The sequence below is a fragment of the Pyxicephalus adspersus genome, chromosome 11 (genome assembly GCF_032062135.1).
Source record: "Pyxicephalus adspersus chromosome 11, UCB_Pads_2.0, whole genome shotgun sequence".
NCBI lineage: Eukaryota > Metazoa > Chordata > Amphibia > Anura > Pyxicephalidae > Pyxicephalus > Pyxicephalus adspersus.
Window position 1 is genome coordinate 50343820 of NC_092868.1, and position 18240 is coordinate 50362059.

At 38.6% G+C, this 18240-nt stretch overlaps 1 protein-coding gene across 1 annotated transcript in view; it reads right to left on the reverse strand.

Moving 5' to 3' along the window:
• DNAJC11 (DnaJ heat shock protein family (Hsp40) member C11) overlaps positions 1 to 18240 on the reverse strand; it is an 84589-nt gene that overhangs the window by 2617 nt on the left and 63732 nt on the right. The window contains exons 7-15 of the mRNA XM_072425555.1: positions 15274 to 15347; positions 10226 to 10415; positions 7423 to 7508; positions 4980 to 5096; positions 3654 to 3809; positions 2762 to 2831; positions 1828 to 1885; positions 1002 to 1144; positions 166 to 295 (exon numbers count right to left, since the gene is read on the reverse strand). Coding sequence (XP_072281656.1) covers positions 166 to 295; positions 1002 to 1144; positions 1828 to 1885; positions 2762 to 2831; positions 3654 to 3809; positions 4980 to 5096; positions 7423 to 7508; positions 10226 to 10415; positions 15274 to 15347 — 1024 coding nt within the window. The remainder of the gene's footprint in view (positions 1 to 165; positions 296 to 1001; positions 1145 to 1827; positions 1886 to 2761; positions 2832 to 3653; positions 3810 to 4979; positions 5097 to 7422; positions 7509 to 10225; positions 10416 to 15273; positions 15348 to 18240) is intronic.

An 18240-nucleotide genomic window follows, 5' to 3' on the forward strand; every position in this document is an offset into this window, starting at 1 on the left:
CTGTGTATAAAATTCACAAAATGATTACAGACACTTTCTGTGCCAGCATTCCAAACATTATCAAATAAAGGTGCTGTCCGGGGGTAGCACTTTTGCCATACATATAGGAGTCTAGGTGGTAACTCTGGTCTAAGGCATGCTTGGAAATATGAAGAGATGACTTACATTGCTTTGGTATCCTAAGTGGCTCATTGTCTGAGGACATGACCTGATGGAGCACTCCTCTAAACTGGTAGAGGATCTTCAAGCTTTTTTCTTCCCCAACACATGGATCGTAAAAGCCAGGTAGACCAGCCTGAGGGAGACATGCATACGGTGATTCAGAGATTGTAGGCAAAAACAGATACATTTGTAATGCTGGTAATTCATGTTGTTGAAATATTGACAAGGGCAAAAGGCAAGTGGCTAGTAACGGTTACAGTTTTAAATTTAGGGGTCCCTAGAAATGTTTTCATTTTTTTTTTTATTGCTGCCCTATCTCTTTGGAAGTCAAAGAACATACCCCAAAACATCCAGGTATAGAATATAAGTCACCCCTGTGACATTACTGGACAATCTATAGGGGAAGACCTTTCATACTGTGTGAGCTACTCTTAAGGCTCCCAGCCTATACACAGGGTATTCCTGATGGTTGAAGAGTGTCCCAGCTCAGGATATTTACCTATTCTAGACCTAGTGTACACAAGGAGACCCATTGCCAATTTTCCACTAAACAGACACCAAAAAAAACCAAAACAAAAAAAAAAGACCAAAAACAACAAAACAAATGAAAACCTTCAGATTCGTAAAAATTCATACATTTTGAGCTGTTACTAAAACAGCAATTGAGGGGCAATCCTCAAATGAACTAGTTGAAGTTCATTGAGAGACGTTCAGAAGAAGAACAAAAACATTTATCCACACTGGCCAGGAGGTGCTCATACACTGTTCACAATTTAAAAATCAGACACAGATTCTTTGTATCCCCTGTGTGGTGGAATTAGAGGTCGAAGTCTGCTCACCTTTGAAGCCTCTGTGAGGATTAACTTTGAGTCTTTCACCAAACACTGCAAGGGGACGGTCACATCAATAACCTTTACTCTCTCATTCCTCCGACTATTATCCGTGACAAATTTACCATACCAGGCGTTTAATATGATCAGTCCTGCAACACAGAAGAGTAAAATCAGAAAAAGACCATTAGTTTATTAGGTCTGTCCCTTTGATTTCTTTTTGTTTTAACCTTCTTGCCCAAGTATAGATCTAAGTTTGTCATGTAAAATAATGCTTCCTCGGGTTAAATTTTAAACATTCCCTCTGCTACTTGATCTCACTGAAAACACTGCCCTACTAAACTTTATTTAAGCGCTTTTTGTATTAAAGATTTAGAGTTCCCATGGCCTAACATATTTTCTTGGTCTTTCTTGAGATGCTTTATCCTTCCAAACGTTTTTTATTTTTATTGCCCACTCCTGAGCACAAACTCATTTGGTTAATATTTCCATATGAATAGCTTGAAAATTGTTATATCTGTGGACAAGCCTAAGGGTGGCTACAAATGAACAGATATCTTACCAGGGTAGGTGTTTAGACATGCAATGCTGACCAGGCAGGTCCTTGGCCAGTTACTTCTTCTCCTCTGGTTACTGAGGACAGGTAAAGGTTAATCCTTCCAGTATAAACATTAACTGGAATATCTCTGTATGTAGCAGAACCTCTGCTTTTTTTCATTCACTGTACCATAAAAGAGATCCTAAAGAGCCACTTAAGTACTGAACAATTCCAACAAAGCTGTAATATCATTGGGCTGATTATGGTCAAAGTGTTAAAAATAAATATTGGATTTACCCATTCGGGACTCTTCAGCCTCAATTATTCTCCGTACAGACTCTTGCATTAGACGCACCTGAAAAAAAAAAAAGGGGGGTGTGTAAGATTTAAATTTTACAACATAACATACTATCGTTTGTTAAAGAAGTGAAACGGGAAAATCTTTATTGGAAACACCATTTTAATATTTTCCCCCCACTTTTTGTATGTATACGAACATGAACAACAACGCACAATAATCTAGCCTACTGCTCCCAAAATGTAAAGTGGGAAGGTTCTTTGTCAAGCACCCAAACTTCCTAATAGGTAGATCTGTAAGGTCAGTACAAGATCCGGAAGACCTCCCGTGGTGGTGTAGTGATGGTGGATTCAGCGGGCTTAGGACGGCTTACGATGTGGTGCATTTTGTTGTATTGATACCAATAATGGGACACAATGGGATGTTATTCCTTTAAAGTTTTACTCCAACTGATAACCAAACTTTGGGCATTGTGTAATTCCTTTGATGCCAGGGCATTTTCTTCTCCAGCAGTCAAGCACCTCTAAATTCTGAATAACAGCAGTAGGCTAGAGTATTGTTGTTTGTGAGGTGTGTGGGTTCCCTGATTGGACTTTGATTTATAAGGTGCCAATCTACCCCATTTTATTGCTCTCAGCAAAGCCAAGCTTACAGATAACGTTCTCTCTCTCTTTTTTTTTTTACCACAAGCGTATACCTAAATAAACAGAGGTTATGCACTGAGTTTAAGACCATTTTCATTTAGGATTTAGTCCCACCATAAACACATGAAAGCTATTAACGGGCTGTATTTAAAGTGCTGGGCAGTGTGTTATAAAGCAGCAAAATTGCATTGGAGAGCTGTGTGGCAGGTACTCTTTAATGTCTTTTCCCCTGGCTTTTTATCACTGTAATATTTACATAGTAAAAAAATTATGTAAATGAAATACTCACAGCTGCCTCCGCCTCTTGCTTCTTCTGTAATATATCGGACGCCGAGCTTTCCCGCTGCTTCTCCAGCTCCCTAATTATTGAGATATAAACACATGGACACTTTTACCTGGGAGATCAGGCTGCTCATGGCAAATCATTCAAACATGTGCAGCAACATCCTCCAAACTCTAAGCCTCCTATTAGATTCAATCCCAGCTTAAATTCCCTCCAAATTCACTATTTATTTTCTTTAATTCTTTGTGTACATATATCTTTTCTTTAATTACATGGCTCCATAAAACATCATCCTCTGGTGGTGGATGATCCTAAATACTGCAAAGATCTCATATGACATAAATGCCATTCTACCCAGGAATATTGGAAGCTGTATTGTTCCATTAAAAGTCAAATATGGCTCTGATTGGAGCTATTGTGACCTTGGATCGGAGCACAGAAGTTCAGCAAATCAAGTGTACACCCCATAGTTTTCTACAGCCAGCAATTAGCATGATGACCCACTGGGTCCCCCAACAGTCCTGCTCTCTACTAAAGTATGTACATACTTCATGGCTATTAAGGAATATATGTATATTAAGGTTTTTTTGTCTGGAGTTAAGCTATAATTATTTGAAGGATAGAACACAAATATGTGCCTCAGCTTAAAGTTTTTAATTGGAATTCTACTTTAAGAAAGGATAAGATATACATATGGGTAAAACAGACTACAGAGAAGGCTGTCATATAAAATCTCCAAATCTCATTTGTTTTCTGGACGACACACAAACAAAACACTTTACATAAAATGATTTGGCCAGTTTGATAACAAATAACCAATAAATCAAAGCTTAATCCATGAAACGGGCCCGGCGCCTGTCTGGCTGAATTATTTGCGGAATGGCTGCGATGTACTCACTGCTCCTTCTGTGCCTTGAGGTACGGCTTGATAATAAGCCGGTGCATGGCCACATAGATAACGAGGGGCCCTATGGTGGCATAAAACACGGCGCTGGGAAGGAGCTGATCCGTCAGGTGGATAGGGAAGAAATATGTCTGACTGGCTCTATTCAACCTGGAACAAAGAAGAAGAAGAATAGATTAATGCAAGGAGTCTGCTGAAAGACCAGCGAGGAAAAACCCATTATTTATACATGCTGGATTTCATCTGACCCCGGAGTGCATCACTTGACACATCTATTATCTCCTAGCTTGTGATACGCTGCCATCTAATAAGCAGCCGCTGCCCAGCCTGCACAACACCACCGTTCACTTCATACGGATGGCCAGGCTGTGAATTCGGCCTTCTATTACAAACTTCTGACCAGCCTGAAGTAAGGAAAACCAACCAAGCAGAAAGCAACCAAGAAGAAATTCTTTAAATGCAAACTTGAGCTTTGCCTTATCAAAGCACAGCAACAGGTTCATTTTAACCCCCTTTTGACTTCTGCAGCAAACACACACCTTTTCTTTAATATCCCACTGCTGAAGGAAATACTCAATACTTCTAGATATGAAGGAACATGTAGTTCAATCCATATGGCAGCAGGGGGGCAATTCAATTGGAACGGGTCCATTTCCTATGCCATTGACCTAAAGCTTACACCAGGCTTTTGTTTTAAGCTGGCAGCTAAACTATAGAAAGGTATGTGCTGCTGGGGTGTGAAAAAATTCTAACCTTGTACACAATTAACTTACCATGGTGAACACAATAAAACCATTCATTTCCTTTAAAAGTAACCTCAAACCCATGCCCTGTCTCCTAAACGTTTCAAAATTAATTGTTTACATGCCAGGGTTAGTACAGCTCTATACTTTTAGGCCATTCCGATGTAAGCGCTGTGTTCTCACTGAAATGCTGCTCACGGACATTCAAAAAAATGAAGCCTAGGGCAATATGTTTTGCGAACGTCCAGGAGGCTACTATAGGGCAGCAGCACTGGGGTCTATGAGACCACCTGTGTTTACATCAGTGCCGCCCAAAAAATACATACAAAATGCAATTACATATGCATGCTGTGCTTGTTGGTTTATCTTATTTTCTATTATCCTGTTAATCACAAGAGTTATCTTTCTAAAAAAAAAAAAAAGACGAGATTTAAAAATCCAGTAGTACAAAATACAAAAAAAAACCAAAAAAAAACACAGAACAGCAGTTTCCACATTTAATCTATTATTACATTATATATCCCTATATGTGAGCTTGTCCACCCACTTCTGTGTCCCACCAGAAATGATGACTTACTTGACCTTTAGAGACACTCCCTGCGGCACGCCAATACTAACGGTAGCACCTAACACGCTGTGTCTGGAAATCTTCCTCTCTGCTCCATACTCAACCAAGGTCCCGAAAAACCCAGCCCTAAAATAAAAGGGAAAAAAAAAATAATTTTTAACAAAACTTTACTTAAATCAGTGGAGGACCAAGGCAAGGCAGATGTTCCGTTTTAGAAAGACACTTTTGCCATAGCATCACACCTGAAAAAGTTTTAACATGCAAAGATTGTGGAACCTTGTGGTATCTGGAAGCACTAGAGTTGGTCCTAGATTGATCTTAGGGTCCGTCCCTATCTTATTCTTTAGCCCAGCCCCATTCCAATAAAATGATATAAATACACAAAGTAAGTTGAGGCTTTATGTTATAGGACCAAATATACAAGAGGTGACCACAGGGATTGATGCACTTGTAAGCACATCAAGGTTTCTCATTTTACCTTAAATTAATGTCTTTGAAAATATAGAAGATCCACTACTGTTTGGACTGGATTGTATTTGACTATGTATCCCTTTATAAATATAACAAATATTAGCATAGAAAAATAAATTAAAAGGGTCTAACCCTTAGAGTAATCAAAACAAAAAAGTTCTTCCATTACAAACCCTTAAATAAAGGCTGTTTCCTTAATATTTCTCTTGAGTTTTCAAATGCATTTATTGAATAATATTCTTTTTTGTCTATTGTGAATGATATTTTTCAAAGTTTTTCTGACCAGAGTTCAGCTTCAAAAACATTTTTGAGGTTCGACCAAGTCATCTTGAGGACAAATAACATCTAAGACACTGGTAGAAAACTCATCAATTGAAAGTTGTTTTGCCTTTTGGGTCAGGTGATCTGCTCTAAATGCACCCAATCCCTCAGAGCTCCAATGGTTCAATACACAGTGTCCCAGGGGTCCGTGGCACCTGTCTGCTCTGCTCACCCTTCTGCCACCAAGATGATTAAGCAACAAATAAATCAATGGGTGTAGAGAGAAAATAATCAGAACATTATTAGTGGATCACCACAGGGTTAATCCTAATTGGATTGCAACAGGCTCATAACTCACTGTCAGAACATCGACTGCTGTACGGGGCGAGAAAGCAATGGGGGAAAAAAAAAATAGCGGCTTCCATTCTCGTTTTCACAGCCTTGACATGGTGTGATGAAGTGAGCAGTTTGATAGCACACTGCGAGCAAGAACTAATCCCCAGATGTCACGCTCATTCACTGCGGGTACGAGACTTCGAGGATAATGCCTGTTTGAATCTCGTATATCTGGCTCAACTACAGCAATGAAAGCTGGATAAATAAAAGGTCGGGAAATGCCATGTAACAAGGATGGGGGATAGATACTATATATCACAGATAAATCATACATTTGCTTTATTCCCACATCAGGGAATGCAAGGCTAGCCACTGAAATGGCAACCTTTGGGCTTGTCTATGAAACTGGGAGAAACTAACATTTTGCTCACAGCACCCAATTAGATTTTAGCTAAAATATTTCTGCTACAGGACTGGAGTAAATGAAACAACTGACTGAATATTTTAGATTTAGAAAATAAAGCTCATTTTTGGCTGCAACAAAGATAAACCCTATTAGTACAGTGAACTTGTAGACTAAACATTACTGCTAAAATGTAGCTCCCTCAGTGCCTGCTTACCAACAATGCTTGGGAATCTCCAAAACTTTTGAGCACAGACATTTATAAACTACAGTTTTTATGGTTGATCCCTGGAACATAACTACTGAATGTACTGGATAATCAAAATAAACCAAGCATGGGCAGGCATCTGAAAGTGTAATTTCCTTAGACACAGGACCCTTTATAAAAGTAATGAAGTCTAGATAAACAACTGATGCATTTAGGGGAATGAGTATAGCTGCCAAAATGTCCTCTTCTCCAGTCTTTAGATTTATACAGCTGTTCCGCACAGTAGAGACCTGTATGGCAAGATGGAGGACCAGGTATTTACATTTACAGGTGTAGTCCCACCTCCAAACTGTGACTTGACAGCAATAGGGGATGCAGCACACTAAAGAGCTCATGCCTCTGCTCTCTCCTTCCTCCTGTGTGTTCCTTCCAAAAGATTGCAACTACCATATCAAATTCTTACTTACATTGCTTGGAAAAAAAATTACAGAAATACATTCATTCATCTGTTTTTTTTATATTCGTCTGGAGTTTAGGATTAAAGGAAAATTTGGCCCAAATAGCTTGTTAAAAAAAAAATGAAAAACTACTGGCAGGTCTGGATTACATTTAAATCAGACCTGCAGATATAGTAAGGGAATCAGGCTGAAAGCTTCTATTGAGGCAATGACTGATTAGTATCATGTATATACCATGAAGTGCTGTTGACTTTGCTGGCATACACTGAAGAAGCGTAGTAAGGATGAAACGGTGTCAGAGAGCATTACACTTACTTTATGGATCCTTTCACTCGTGTCTGCTCTTCGTCCTGAAATTTGTGCTGGTAGCTGACCATTACAAAAGAGTGCGGAATACCAAGCTGAAAACAAAATACTCCGTTACTTAAATCAAACTTTGCAAATGTAACCAGTGATAGATAACATTGTTAACTGTTACTGCTTCACAGCCAACATACATAAAAAATAAAGGGGTCTTATAAATGATTTTGCCCAGGATTCAAAGAATCTTTAACCAAAATCCACACTTCTTTTTATATTACATTTCCTTCCTTGTTCAGGAGACATTGTGGGTCTTCGGTGTGTAGAGAAAATCAATGGGACAGTAAGAGAAGAAATTCTTTTGCAATATCAACACTGTACATCTAAGCTAGTTTATTGATTTGTAGTATTATATCTGGGATAAAAATTTGGGGGGACTGTAAGTTATAAAAGAATGCTATAAGATTAGATGTATAGGAAGAGTTACAGCTTTGTTTGCAAAGTAAAACCCCTGCAACAGAAACCATCAATGGGATGACCCTTGTGATTAGAACTAGCATGAACAAAAACCCAAGATGGTGGACAGTCAATTTTGAGCCAAAAATATTAGACACTTGCTTTATCCACCCCATTAACAGTTTGTGAACTATTATGCTTATATAGACTTTTGAGTATACTTTAATGGACAATCTGCCTAATGACAATTAGATAACAGCTTAACTGCTGAGCTTTTTATTTTCTGTACTGCAACAATAAATGTTCTTAATTAGGATCCACTATCTCATCTCTCACGGTCCGTTTGGAGACCCCCCTCAAAGAACCGGACAGATCCTATACTTTTTGTATGTGCAAAACCTTTAAGAAATGCCTTAAATCACATAGAAGAGGCATTCTACCCACTTAAGATGGTTTTTCATCAATGCAATGCAAATGTTTCTTTAATTTTTAAATCAGCAAGCATGAAATTCTAACATTCTACAGTTCTTTAGTTTTAGTATAACTACTTTGACTGAGCTGAGGTGGCATCCTAATGCGGCAGTGACAATTCTTTGGCTCATTCTTACTTGCGTCACCCCCACTAAAGGCTTATTTTCTCCCCCAGTGATCAAACTGTTAAGTGAGAGGCTTAAGTGTGAGGGGCTAATTTGCGTCTGATATCAGGGAAAACGCCTAAAAATGGCACAATCATTAGGATTTACTGTGACATCTCTGAGCCAGGATCTCAGTAAACGGTGTCCCTGGACATTACTGGAACCAAGATGATGGTTAATGACATCCTTTTTGAATGCAAAGCAAATTATTGCATTGTTAAGACCTCGGTGGGAGGTAAAATATATACATATATATGGACAACGCAATGGGGACATTGCAGTCAACTCCAAAGGGGGAAGTCGCAGTCATCCATTCTGCTGGAACCAGCTCAGGATTTGTACAAAGCCTACAGCCATATCACTGGCCATGGATGGCTTGCCGAAAGATCCCACTGAGGATGCTGAATAGCGTGTAATCCCCAAAAGGCCTATAAGTGCAACTTTTATTCCTTTCCTGTACACAGTTTCCACTTTTTGTTACTAGGTCACTTTGTGCTTTGTTTTGTTCTTTTTACATTAGATTGTGAGCTCTTTAGAATGACAGAACTTTAGACTCTGTAAAGTGTAGAATAATGTGACAGTGCTATATAAATCAAGAATAACCTATACACACATAACAAAATAGTTATGATGTTCAAAGTTCAAAGTCAAAGGGTCAGTTAACCTAGAATTTCCTTGGCTCTGATTTGTGGAAATCACTCTTTTAACAGCTAAGTATCGGTTAACTTTTCCTTGTTAAGGAAACTTAAATCTTTGATTCAGTGGATCTTTTTAAAACAGCCTCTAGCTAGTAACCATTTAGCAGTGAAACGAAGCAATGAAACCTCTGGCGGACATCTGTGCAGAGTATTCTGCATTAAGTATTTTTAATGTAGTGCACTTCTATATTTATGGTTTTGCAAAAGCTATGCATCAGCCAAAAGAGCCAAAAAAGGCATCGTAAAAAGTACATTTATTAAAAAGTATAATTGAATGGCATAAAACATTCATAGAATGGTTATAATGATTTGGGTTTTAATTATACCGGCCTCAAGAATTCAGCTTAAGTGGAGTGGAACGAGCTCTGTAAGATGAAATTTGGTGCGGAAGTAAAGTCTGGGGCATTTCCTGAAAGCCTCCAGTAAGTCATGGATGGTATGTATGGGCAAAACACAAACTTTTCTGTATAAGAATGAGCAATTAGGTGGTAATTTAGCCTTGTAAAATTTATAGGTTTATTGTAAAGGAACATTATAGACGATTCTGCTGATGCAGACTCCTGGTACACTGAGGATTATTAAATATGCACTCACCGCTTTCTTCAAGTTGTACATTAAAAAGTAAAAGAGGAAAGCTCACCTCTTTAATAATTTTAGTATTCTGCATTTCTTGTAGAAAGTTTAAATGTCAACCCAAGGTAAAAAAAAATGAAACAGTCGAAATACCTACTGTATATTGGAAACACTTAACCTGCCAAGGAACTTTTAATTTTGTTTAGCCAGTGAGACCCCCACTTCCAATCTGCTGATTGGACAGCAGCAAGAAAAGTGATGGGGTTGTCTTTCTAGACTATAAAAGTGAATAGCGACTGGTGTTTATGGTTTTACTTCTGAAAACTTGGAGCTTGTTTTTTTTATGCTGCTTTTTAATATCTCCTTGTCATTAGGTAGACCAGACCAGAGTCTAGTTCTCAAGATGGCCTTTGCATTGAGCCCCCAAGTTAGCCTAGAAAGGCATCAGTGCGTTACCTGTAGAGCCAATGTAAAATGGCTGGTTTTTGTGTCCCGCACAATACTGGTGTTCATGGCAGACTGGATACCCCATCGCCATTGCACGTAACCCATTGTGTTTTTGTCTAGATGCCGCGCCAACATTGTCGTGAGGCCGGGCCTGATGCCTCGTGAGGAGAACTGCAATATGCAGTTTGTAGTGAAGAAACTGAAAAAAAAAAAAAGAAAGAGATATTACAAATGGAAGCAAAAGCCTGTCAGATAGAAAATAATAAAATCCATGCTTAGCAAAACCCTGCTTATGGGCTACAAATGAGAACATTAATGAGGCTGGGGCATGGGGACACAATGAAAGTTCCTCCCACTCTGCAGTTCAGATGAAAGGAAACTCTGGACCTGGTGTATCACATGCCTGAAAATTTAGGTAAATGGAACTTTTAGTGTTGCTTTTGTAATAGGGGGATTAACTGAAAGGTTTTGTGTGGGTAAACTTGGAGCAGTGGAATTTAACTTCCAAACCCATTTTGAGCACATACACTCCAGGTGTATCAAAACAAAAGCTTTACGACTTTCTTTTTACAGCAGCCACAGCCTGAGTATAAAAGCCTCTTCCTTGCCAGCATGCTACAGAGGAAGAAATTGTGCTCTGTGTGAAAGCAGTGGTCTCTCTGCAAGGTTTAGTTAAACCAGTCAGTCTGCAGTCAGCAAAGCTCATGCTTTCTGCTGCGAAGAGCTCTAGCTTTGACTACGAAAAGGACGTATCTGATGTCTGCAGAGATCACCACTTAAAGACAGCAAGAGTCTTAAGCTACGTACACACGTCAGATTTTTATCGCCCGATAATCGGCATCGGCCAATTATCGGGCGAAAATCTGCCGTGTGTACAGTCGGTGTCGTCCATCGTCCGGACGACCGACCTGCCGGATCCACGGACGATGGACGACAGCCGATCGTAATGAAAGTGAAGGGGAGAGCGCGCAGCAGGGTGCCGCTCCGTCGCTCTCCCCCTCCCCTCTCCATAGAGCATGAACGGTGCTGTATGTACAGCACCGTTCATGCATCGTGCACTCCCTTGTCGTTGGAAAGGATCGTGAAAGATCCTTTCCAACGACAAAAATTGGCAGTGTGTACGCAGCTTAAGGGCTTGTGCAGAATAGTGGAATTTTACCTCTGTGTTTCCCACCCCTGGGCACCTACTGTCAAACACTAGGCACCCAGGAACAGCAACAAGCCACCATAAGTAGTATTTGCAGGCGACTGCAAAAGCCTAGCAGATTGGTTTCCTAATCCCCCTTTTGAAAAATGAAAAGGGGAATGAAAACAATTTGATAATGTAACAACTGTTTTTTCCCACTAAATCAAATGTATCAATATTTGTATGGCCATAAATAGCAGGTCTTTGTGCACCTCACATACAATCATAGAGGCCTGAACATACATTCAGCCTCCAGAAGTTAAAAAGCTGCTGGTATACAATTTTCCATGGAGTTACAGAATGACACTTCTCTGACACTTCTTCATGCATTTATATTTTTGTTTTGGTGTTTATTTCATCCGTTGCAATTTCCGCTCTGAAACAATATAATGCTCTTTAATCAACGGGCAGTCAGAAATGCAGAAGAAAACAGATATTTTATTCCAAGTCGATTTAAATAATTTCAATAATCGCCACATCCCTGGAGAGCTTACACATTAAATAATAAAAAAAAACGGCTAGATAACGACGCTGTCTGTCAAATATATCACAGATACGCGTCACTGCATAGAATTATATTGCCTCCTACAGACGGGAAGCTATATTCTCAAATCTGCTCAATTTGTCATTATTTTTATGTGGGGGGAAAAATGCTGCAAATACATTTATGGCTGGTAATTAGAGAGATACTTTCATAAGTATTTCTGTTTCCTTCTGTATTTAAAGTGCACTTATCACTTTATTACTTATCAGATTCAGACATCTAAAATGTTGAACAGAATATAAAAAAAAATTATATGTATGGACAAATATTCACCATTCCTATATAACCCATGCTGGAAATATTTAATTTCTATTTAGAGGTCCAGTATACCTTGTAACAATGGCAGTATTATATTATGCAGTGTTCCCCCCAGCCCCTTTTAGCTGGGTGCACTTTGACGCACTTTTCAGTAACCACCCGGCTGTTTTTTAGGTGGTTATTAAAATGTTGGATCACAATACATGGGCCACCACCTGCCTACAGCTTCTTCCCATCCAGATTAAAAAAAAAAAAAGAAACTTGGAAAGATACTGCAATATAGATAGAACTTTTAAGAATTCTGACTTCCATACTTCCCCTAATAGTAGCATAAGGCTCAAAGAAGTTTCAGGGACCCCAGTTGACCCTTTGTAACATGCGTGAGAAGAATGCAACACATTGAGGTGTCGGGGTGCAGCATTGTTCTTATTACACTAGCAATGGGTATTAAAGCAGTCAGAGATTCTAATCTATATATTTACTGCAACTGTCTGCTTTTGTATCTGCAAAACCAAAAAAGAAAAAAGTCTTCAACTTATCCCAACATTCTTAGGGCCTGTGTACATGGGATTTCATGAATTTATTTAATTTACATAATTGTCATTGGGGATTTATAACTTGACTGAAGAAGATGACATGCAAGTCAGAAGCAAGCCAACTTCATAGCTCCCTGAGATTCTCTGGACCTAATATATGGCTAATAGTGTCACCTCTTTGTATGGAAGGGCTGTTGGTTTAACTAAATTGTGTTCATTGGCCACTGTATATATATTCCAGTCTGCTGACGAGGAGCACCAAGTACATTTTAACCCTAATCATTAAAATCTACTAAAACCTTTAACATGTTGATGTAGCTTTAAAAAGACTTTTTAAAATTTTGAAATCTGCAGCTTTTTTTTAAATAGTCCCTTGGGATCTTGCTGCTAAGGTTTGTTAATGTACTTATGTGTTTGTTAATGCAACAGCTCTCAGTTCCTGTCTCCCATGCTTTCCTGCGTTGTCACCATGTCATAGAGCTCACAATGGAGTTTACAAGTGGTTGTGCTAACACAGATTGTGCAAGCATGGTCCACTGTAGTAAAGTAAAGAAGACCCGAAATGATGTACAATATTTGCTTGGGTGCATTTAGACAAAGTCACTGCAGAAGATCAGTAGTGCTAATATGCAACAAAGAAATAAAAATTTAAACAATATTTTATTACAAAACAATACTTGGTGAATGTCATTGAGAAAGGGTTTATGACTACTTTAACATAATTCAATTTCCCCTGATATAAAGCCACACTTTATAATATTTGTATGTGGAAGACTTGCTAGCATGAGAGCCTTGATGAAGATAAAAACGATTACAGAAGATGCAGGCCCTCCTCTGGCAACATATCGGTACTGCGTGTGGATCAGGCAGATCTGTACGACGTTGGTGTCCTACATAGGTCGCTGCAGGAGACGAGTATATTCAACTCGAATAATGCTGATGTTAAATAAACAGCGACCTAAATAACAGACTGTAACATTGACACCGTTTATGGGGTCACAGGCTTATTTTGCTATGGGAATAAATTATCTCTTGCAGATGCGAGCTACCTTAAAAAAAAGTTAATCTACTGTAACTTATTACAGCTGTGAAAAGGAGGCCTTACTTTTTCACTCCAGTGACCCTCACAGGTTTCAAAGCTGCAGTTTAGCACAGCTGATAATATGCTTATGTGCTGAGACCGGAAGCGTTAAAAGGATATAGTAGCATTAGAGTTAAAGGGGAACTCTGGTCTTTTAAAAGTTTTTATATATAAAGCTATTATCAGTGTCTAATGGAATTATGCATGCACAAAGTTCTTGGTAACTAGAGAACTTCTAGTAGGCTTTAGGCCAGTAGTTCTTCTATTTATAGTAAATCTGAGTTTTGGGAGGTTTTTATGTACCCAGGTCATGGAAAAACTAGTTTTAGGTAAATCCTATTGAATGGTTATACCATGGTCGGCAATGATGAAAAACATTGCAGACATGTTGGAAATGATTTTACTTAAGGTAAGAACACAGCATGTACTTTATAAATGGAAACTACTACAACATGCATATGATTGCCAGTTCTTTAAATAATTGAAATTCAACAAGGGAGATAAAAATAGGAATGTCAACAAAGATAATTAATAGTATTTTTATAAAATACAAAACCTTTATTTACCGTAAAATAAAACATCATATTTGCTGAATACATAGACAAGTAACTATGTGTACCAAGAGGTGGTAAGTTATAAAACCCCACAAAACAACAAAGCATTTGGGAGGTGACCATGAATCACATCTTTCGTAAGTTGGAAAGAAAAGTAGGTTGGGGACTAGTAAACAACTAGTAATCAACACGTTTCGCAGTACACAATTGCTTCTTTAGGGTGTTTGCTACAATACAGTCATCAAGAATTCCAAAGCATAATATCGCAATCATTGGAATACAGGAAGGTGTGGTAGGAGTAACCAGGAAAGTGTCTTAACTAGTTGAAATCAATGGGAAATATTGCCTGAAAGCAGCAGTCGCCAACCGCTGGTCCGCAGCTGTCACCCGTATGGACAGAACCCACCCACTCTTCCATGGCAGACTCAGACCTGCTTGCTAAAGGACAGTAGCACAGGGCTGTGGACACAACTTTTGTGGACGCTACTGTCCCCCCTGGAATTTAGCAAGCAGGTCTGAGCCTGTGATGGCAGAGTGGGTGGGTTCTGGCATCATGATTTCACTATGGGGGAAGTTTCTTCCCTTTTGAGTGACACGCGTCTCCCAGCGCATGAGTGGTCCGGATTCCGTAGATTTAGTGGTCCGTGAGGTCCAAAAGGTTGGCGACCACTGCTTAAAGGATATCAATACTTCCATAAAAAATAGAGGGGATTTTATTACAAGTACTCAAACTTTAAACCTGTTTTTTTTTCTAGTATGTGATAGTATAGTAAGATTACCATCTTGGCACAGCAAGAAGCAACATGGAGCAGGATGGTGGAATATGTTCATAAAAAATGGATACATCTTTTAAAGAATTAGCTTATGGCAAATGTAATAAACAGTCATTTTATACTACCATTTTGGAGTGAGATTCCGAAAAAACTTTAATCCAAAGAGAGGTCCCTGAAGGTCTCCAGCTCCAAACTCAACCTTAAACAAAGAAGAAAAATAAATCGCACATTTAACACATATTACCGTATATATGTTAACACAGATGCTATAGTCAAGGCATGAGTTTCCATGCCTTAAGTAATGTATGTTAAATATATACCCAATGTCTGGAATTGAATAAAGACAACTAGAGGAGTTTTTGGCATTAGGTATAGTGACAAGAAATAATTTTACTGTGTATTAATGGGATGCATAATGTACAATAATGAGGAGACCATAGTACAATAAAGTGTATCCTATTATCTATATTATTTGCTATGTACAAACTGAGATGAAAAAGTCCATTGGTAAACATCCAAATATAGGGATTGCAGCCCCTATACATGGATTCAAGCTGACGCGTTTTGCCAAAGAGCTTGGCTTCCTCAGGGTTAAGTAAGGGCTTCCAAAGTGTAAGGTGTACCAGGATTTACAAAGAAAGTTTACCGTCCAGACAAAAACAGCAAAAAGTGCTTGATTGACAAATATATGCAGCAGAGGGAGGCAACATACGTCTGTTTGATGTTGTCACCTAGTTGTCTAAGTACTATTGCATTAAAGCACTACTGTAATATTTCACTATTGTATCTCCTCACTATTGTACATTATGTATGCCATTAATACATAGTAATATTACTCTTTGTCACTATACCGAATGCTAAAAAAAACCCTCTAGTCTTCTTTATTCGATTCGTCACAAGTGGACATTATCACACCATAAAAGAGTATTCTCGCAAGATTTGGGATCCTGAAGTTACCCAAAAAAGTATTCACTGGCTACACCCTTTGCTTGGGCAGGATTGCTGGAATCTGAGAGTAAAGAAAGCATTTTTCCCCTTTCCTTTATGCAAAGTTTGCTGCACAGAACTTGGGTGAAATAGAAAGATAAACAGACCTTTGGTTTTAATGGAAGGGCCACTTAAACTGCAGCTTTCATTAAAGCGACACCTGGTGATTCTAACATTAGGGTTCTTGTTTAGGCTTTTCCTGTACAGGGTGACAGCGTTGTCAATGTCTTCAAATTAGGCGGTTGCAGTGTTCAACCCAGAAAGTTTTTTGAGCCAGGAGGCAGCCCCTGTATTGTGACCCAACTCTTCATTAACTACCCAAAAACGGCCGGCTAAAAGGGGCTAGGGAGAACACTGTGTTGTACTATCTATAGTGATACCACAACAGAAATTATTTGCTTTCAGATACACTCTCTCTAATTGAAATATTGAACAAAAACATACACACAAAAAGGGAAGTTAGGTAGAGGAGCTAACAATCTTTTGTTTAGCATTTTCATTTCCCTGGACTGTAGGAAGAAAGTGGAGAATGAACAGGAACCTAAAGCTTCAATTTCTGGTTTGTGTATATAATATTTTTACTCTTCTTTTTTCTTGATCATAATAAAGAAGACACATACAAAATCACTAAAACATTACTTTTAATAGCTAACATGGCATAGAAGTTTTTTTTTTTTTTTTGCATTCACAGTTTGAGTCACTTATTGCAAAACAGCACACTGACACAAATAAACAGATGAATTATGTACATGATAAACGATATATCATATGCTGAAATATGCACATCTATTAACCCAGCACAGAAAACACCAAGTGTCTTTGCTTTGTTTGCATCCTTATTTGAATAGTCTCAACAAAATATACATAAGCCAACCGCTGCTGGGAGCAAACGCGAAGAAAAGCAACGGCCTTCATAATAAGTCTCACCCAAATTTAGAAACTCGTAGTTGGATTTTATTCCTTGGCATAACAAGATTTATCAAAACTAGAATTTCTCTAATAGAACCAGATAGAATGTTAGTCTTTTTAAAGGGACAGGAGCTTGGCAAAGTCTCCTTTATGTATGTAACCCTAAGGGTGGCAAAAGCAGATCTGCCATCAATTTTAACTTGACTGATCAGTTGTAAACTGTCGATCTCTTACAATGGATTTTTCATATTTAATTGATTGGTTAATTATAACATTTAAAGTATCTTGCTTGTTGGTAACTTTTTGTGTATTCTGTCAGCTTTGCTGTCAGTAATAGAGGATTATAGAACCACACACTTTAATAGGATGGATACCATGAAATATAGATAGAATGGTGGTGTTTTTCTTTGTTCCTGCTGTCCAAATACAGAAGGGAAAAAAAGAATTGTTCTGCTAGGGTAGGTAATATGTTACTTGCTGGATCACCAGGTTGAACTAGGGTGGAAAAAAACTGAAGAAGAAAACAAATGCAGCTACCACAGGGCTGGGAACCGGTAATCTATTACATTTTTTATATTTTGGGTTTAGATTTTAAATAGATTTACAATGACCACTTGCCTGTTGTGCAAAGCCCTTTTCTTCACCATTACAGATATATGAAAATCCCATGGGAAGTAGTTAGGAGCTTTCACTGTTCTGTGAAAGCTTCAAACAGGATTTTGAAGTATCTGTGGGAGAGCATTTGTGAGATGGAGGTACTGATGTGGTAGGGGAAGATAGCTGGCAATGTCAATCCACCCCAAAGGAGTCCAGGGGTTGAGGTCAAAGCTCTGTGTAAGCCACTTGAGTTCCTCCACAGCAAACTCATCAGACCATGCCAATATGCTGCTGGCTTTGTACACAGGGGCATAGTCATGTGGGATAGAAAAGGGCCTTCACCAAACTGCTACCACAACGTTGCAAATGCACTGCTGTCTAAAAAGTTCTTCAATAGGACTACAATGCCAAGTGCCTGTTTATATGCAATTGATTTTGAAATATAAAGCCCAGCTCACAGCCGTGGTGTTTAGACATCCACCGAATTTTGGTTGTATAGTTAACATTACTCCACACACTTGGATCTAGGAGGTTGCACTTTAAAATTATTTCAGGAAAGCGCCCAGATCTCAGCTTTTTATACTATAAGTTTGTAATCT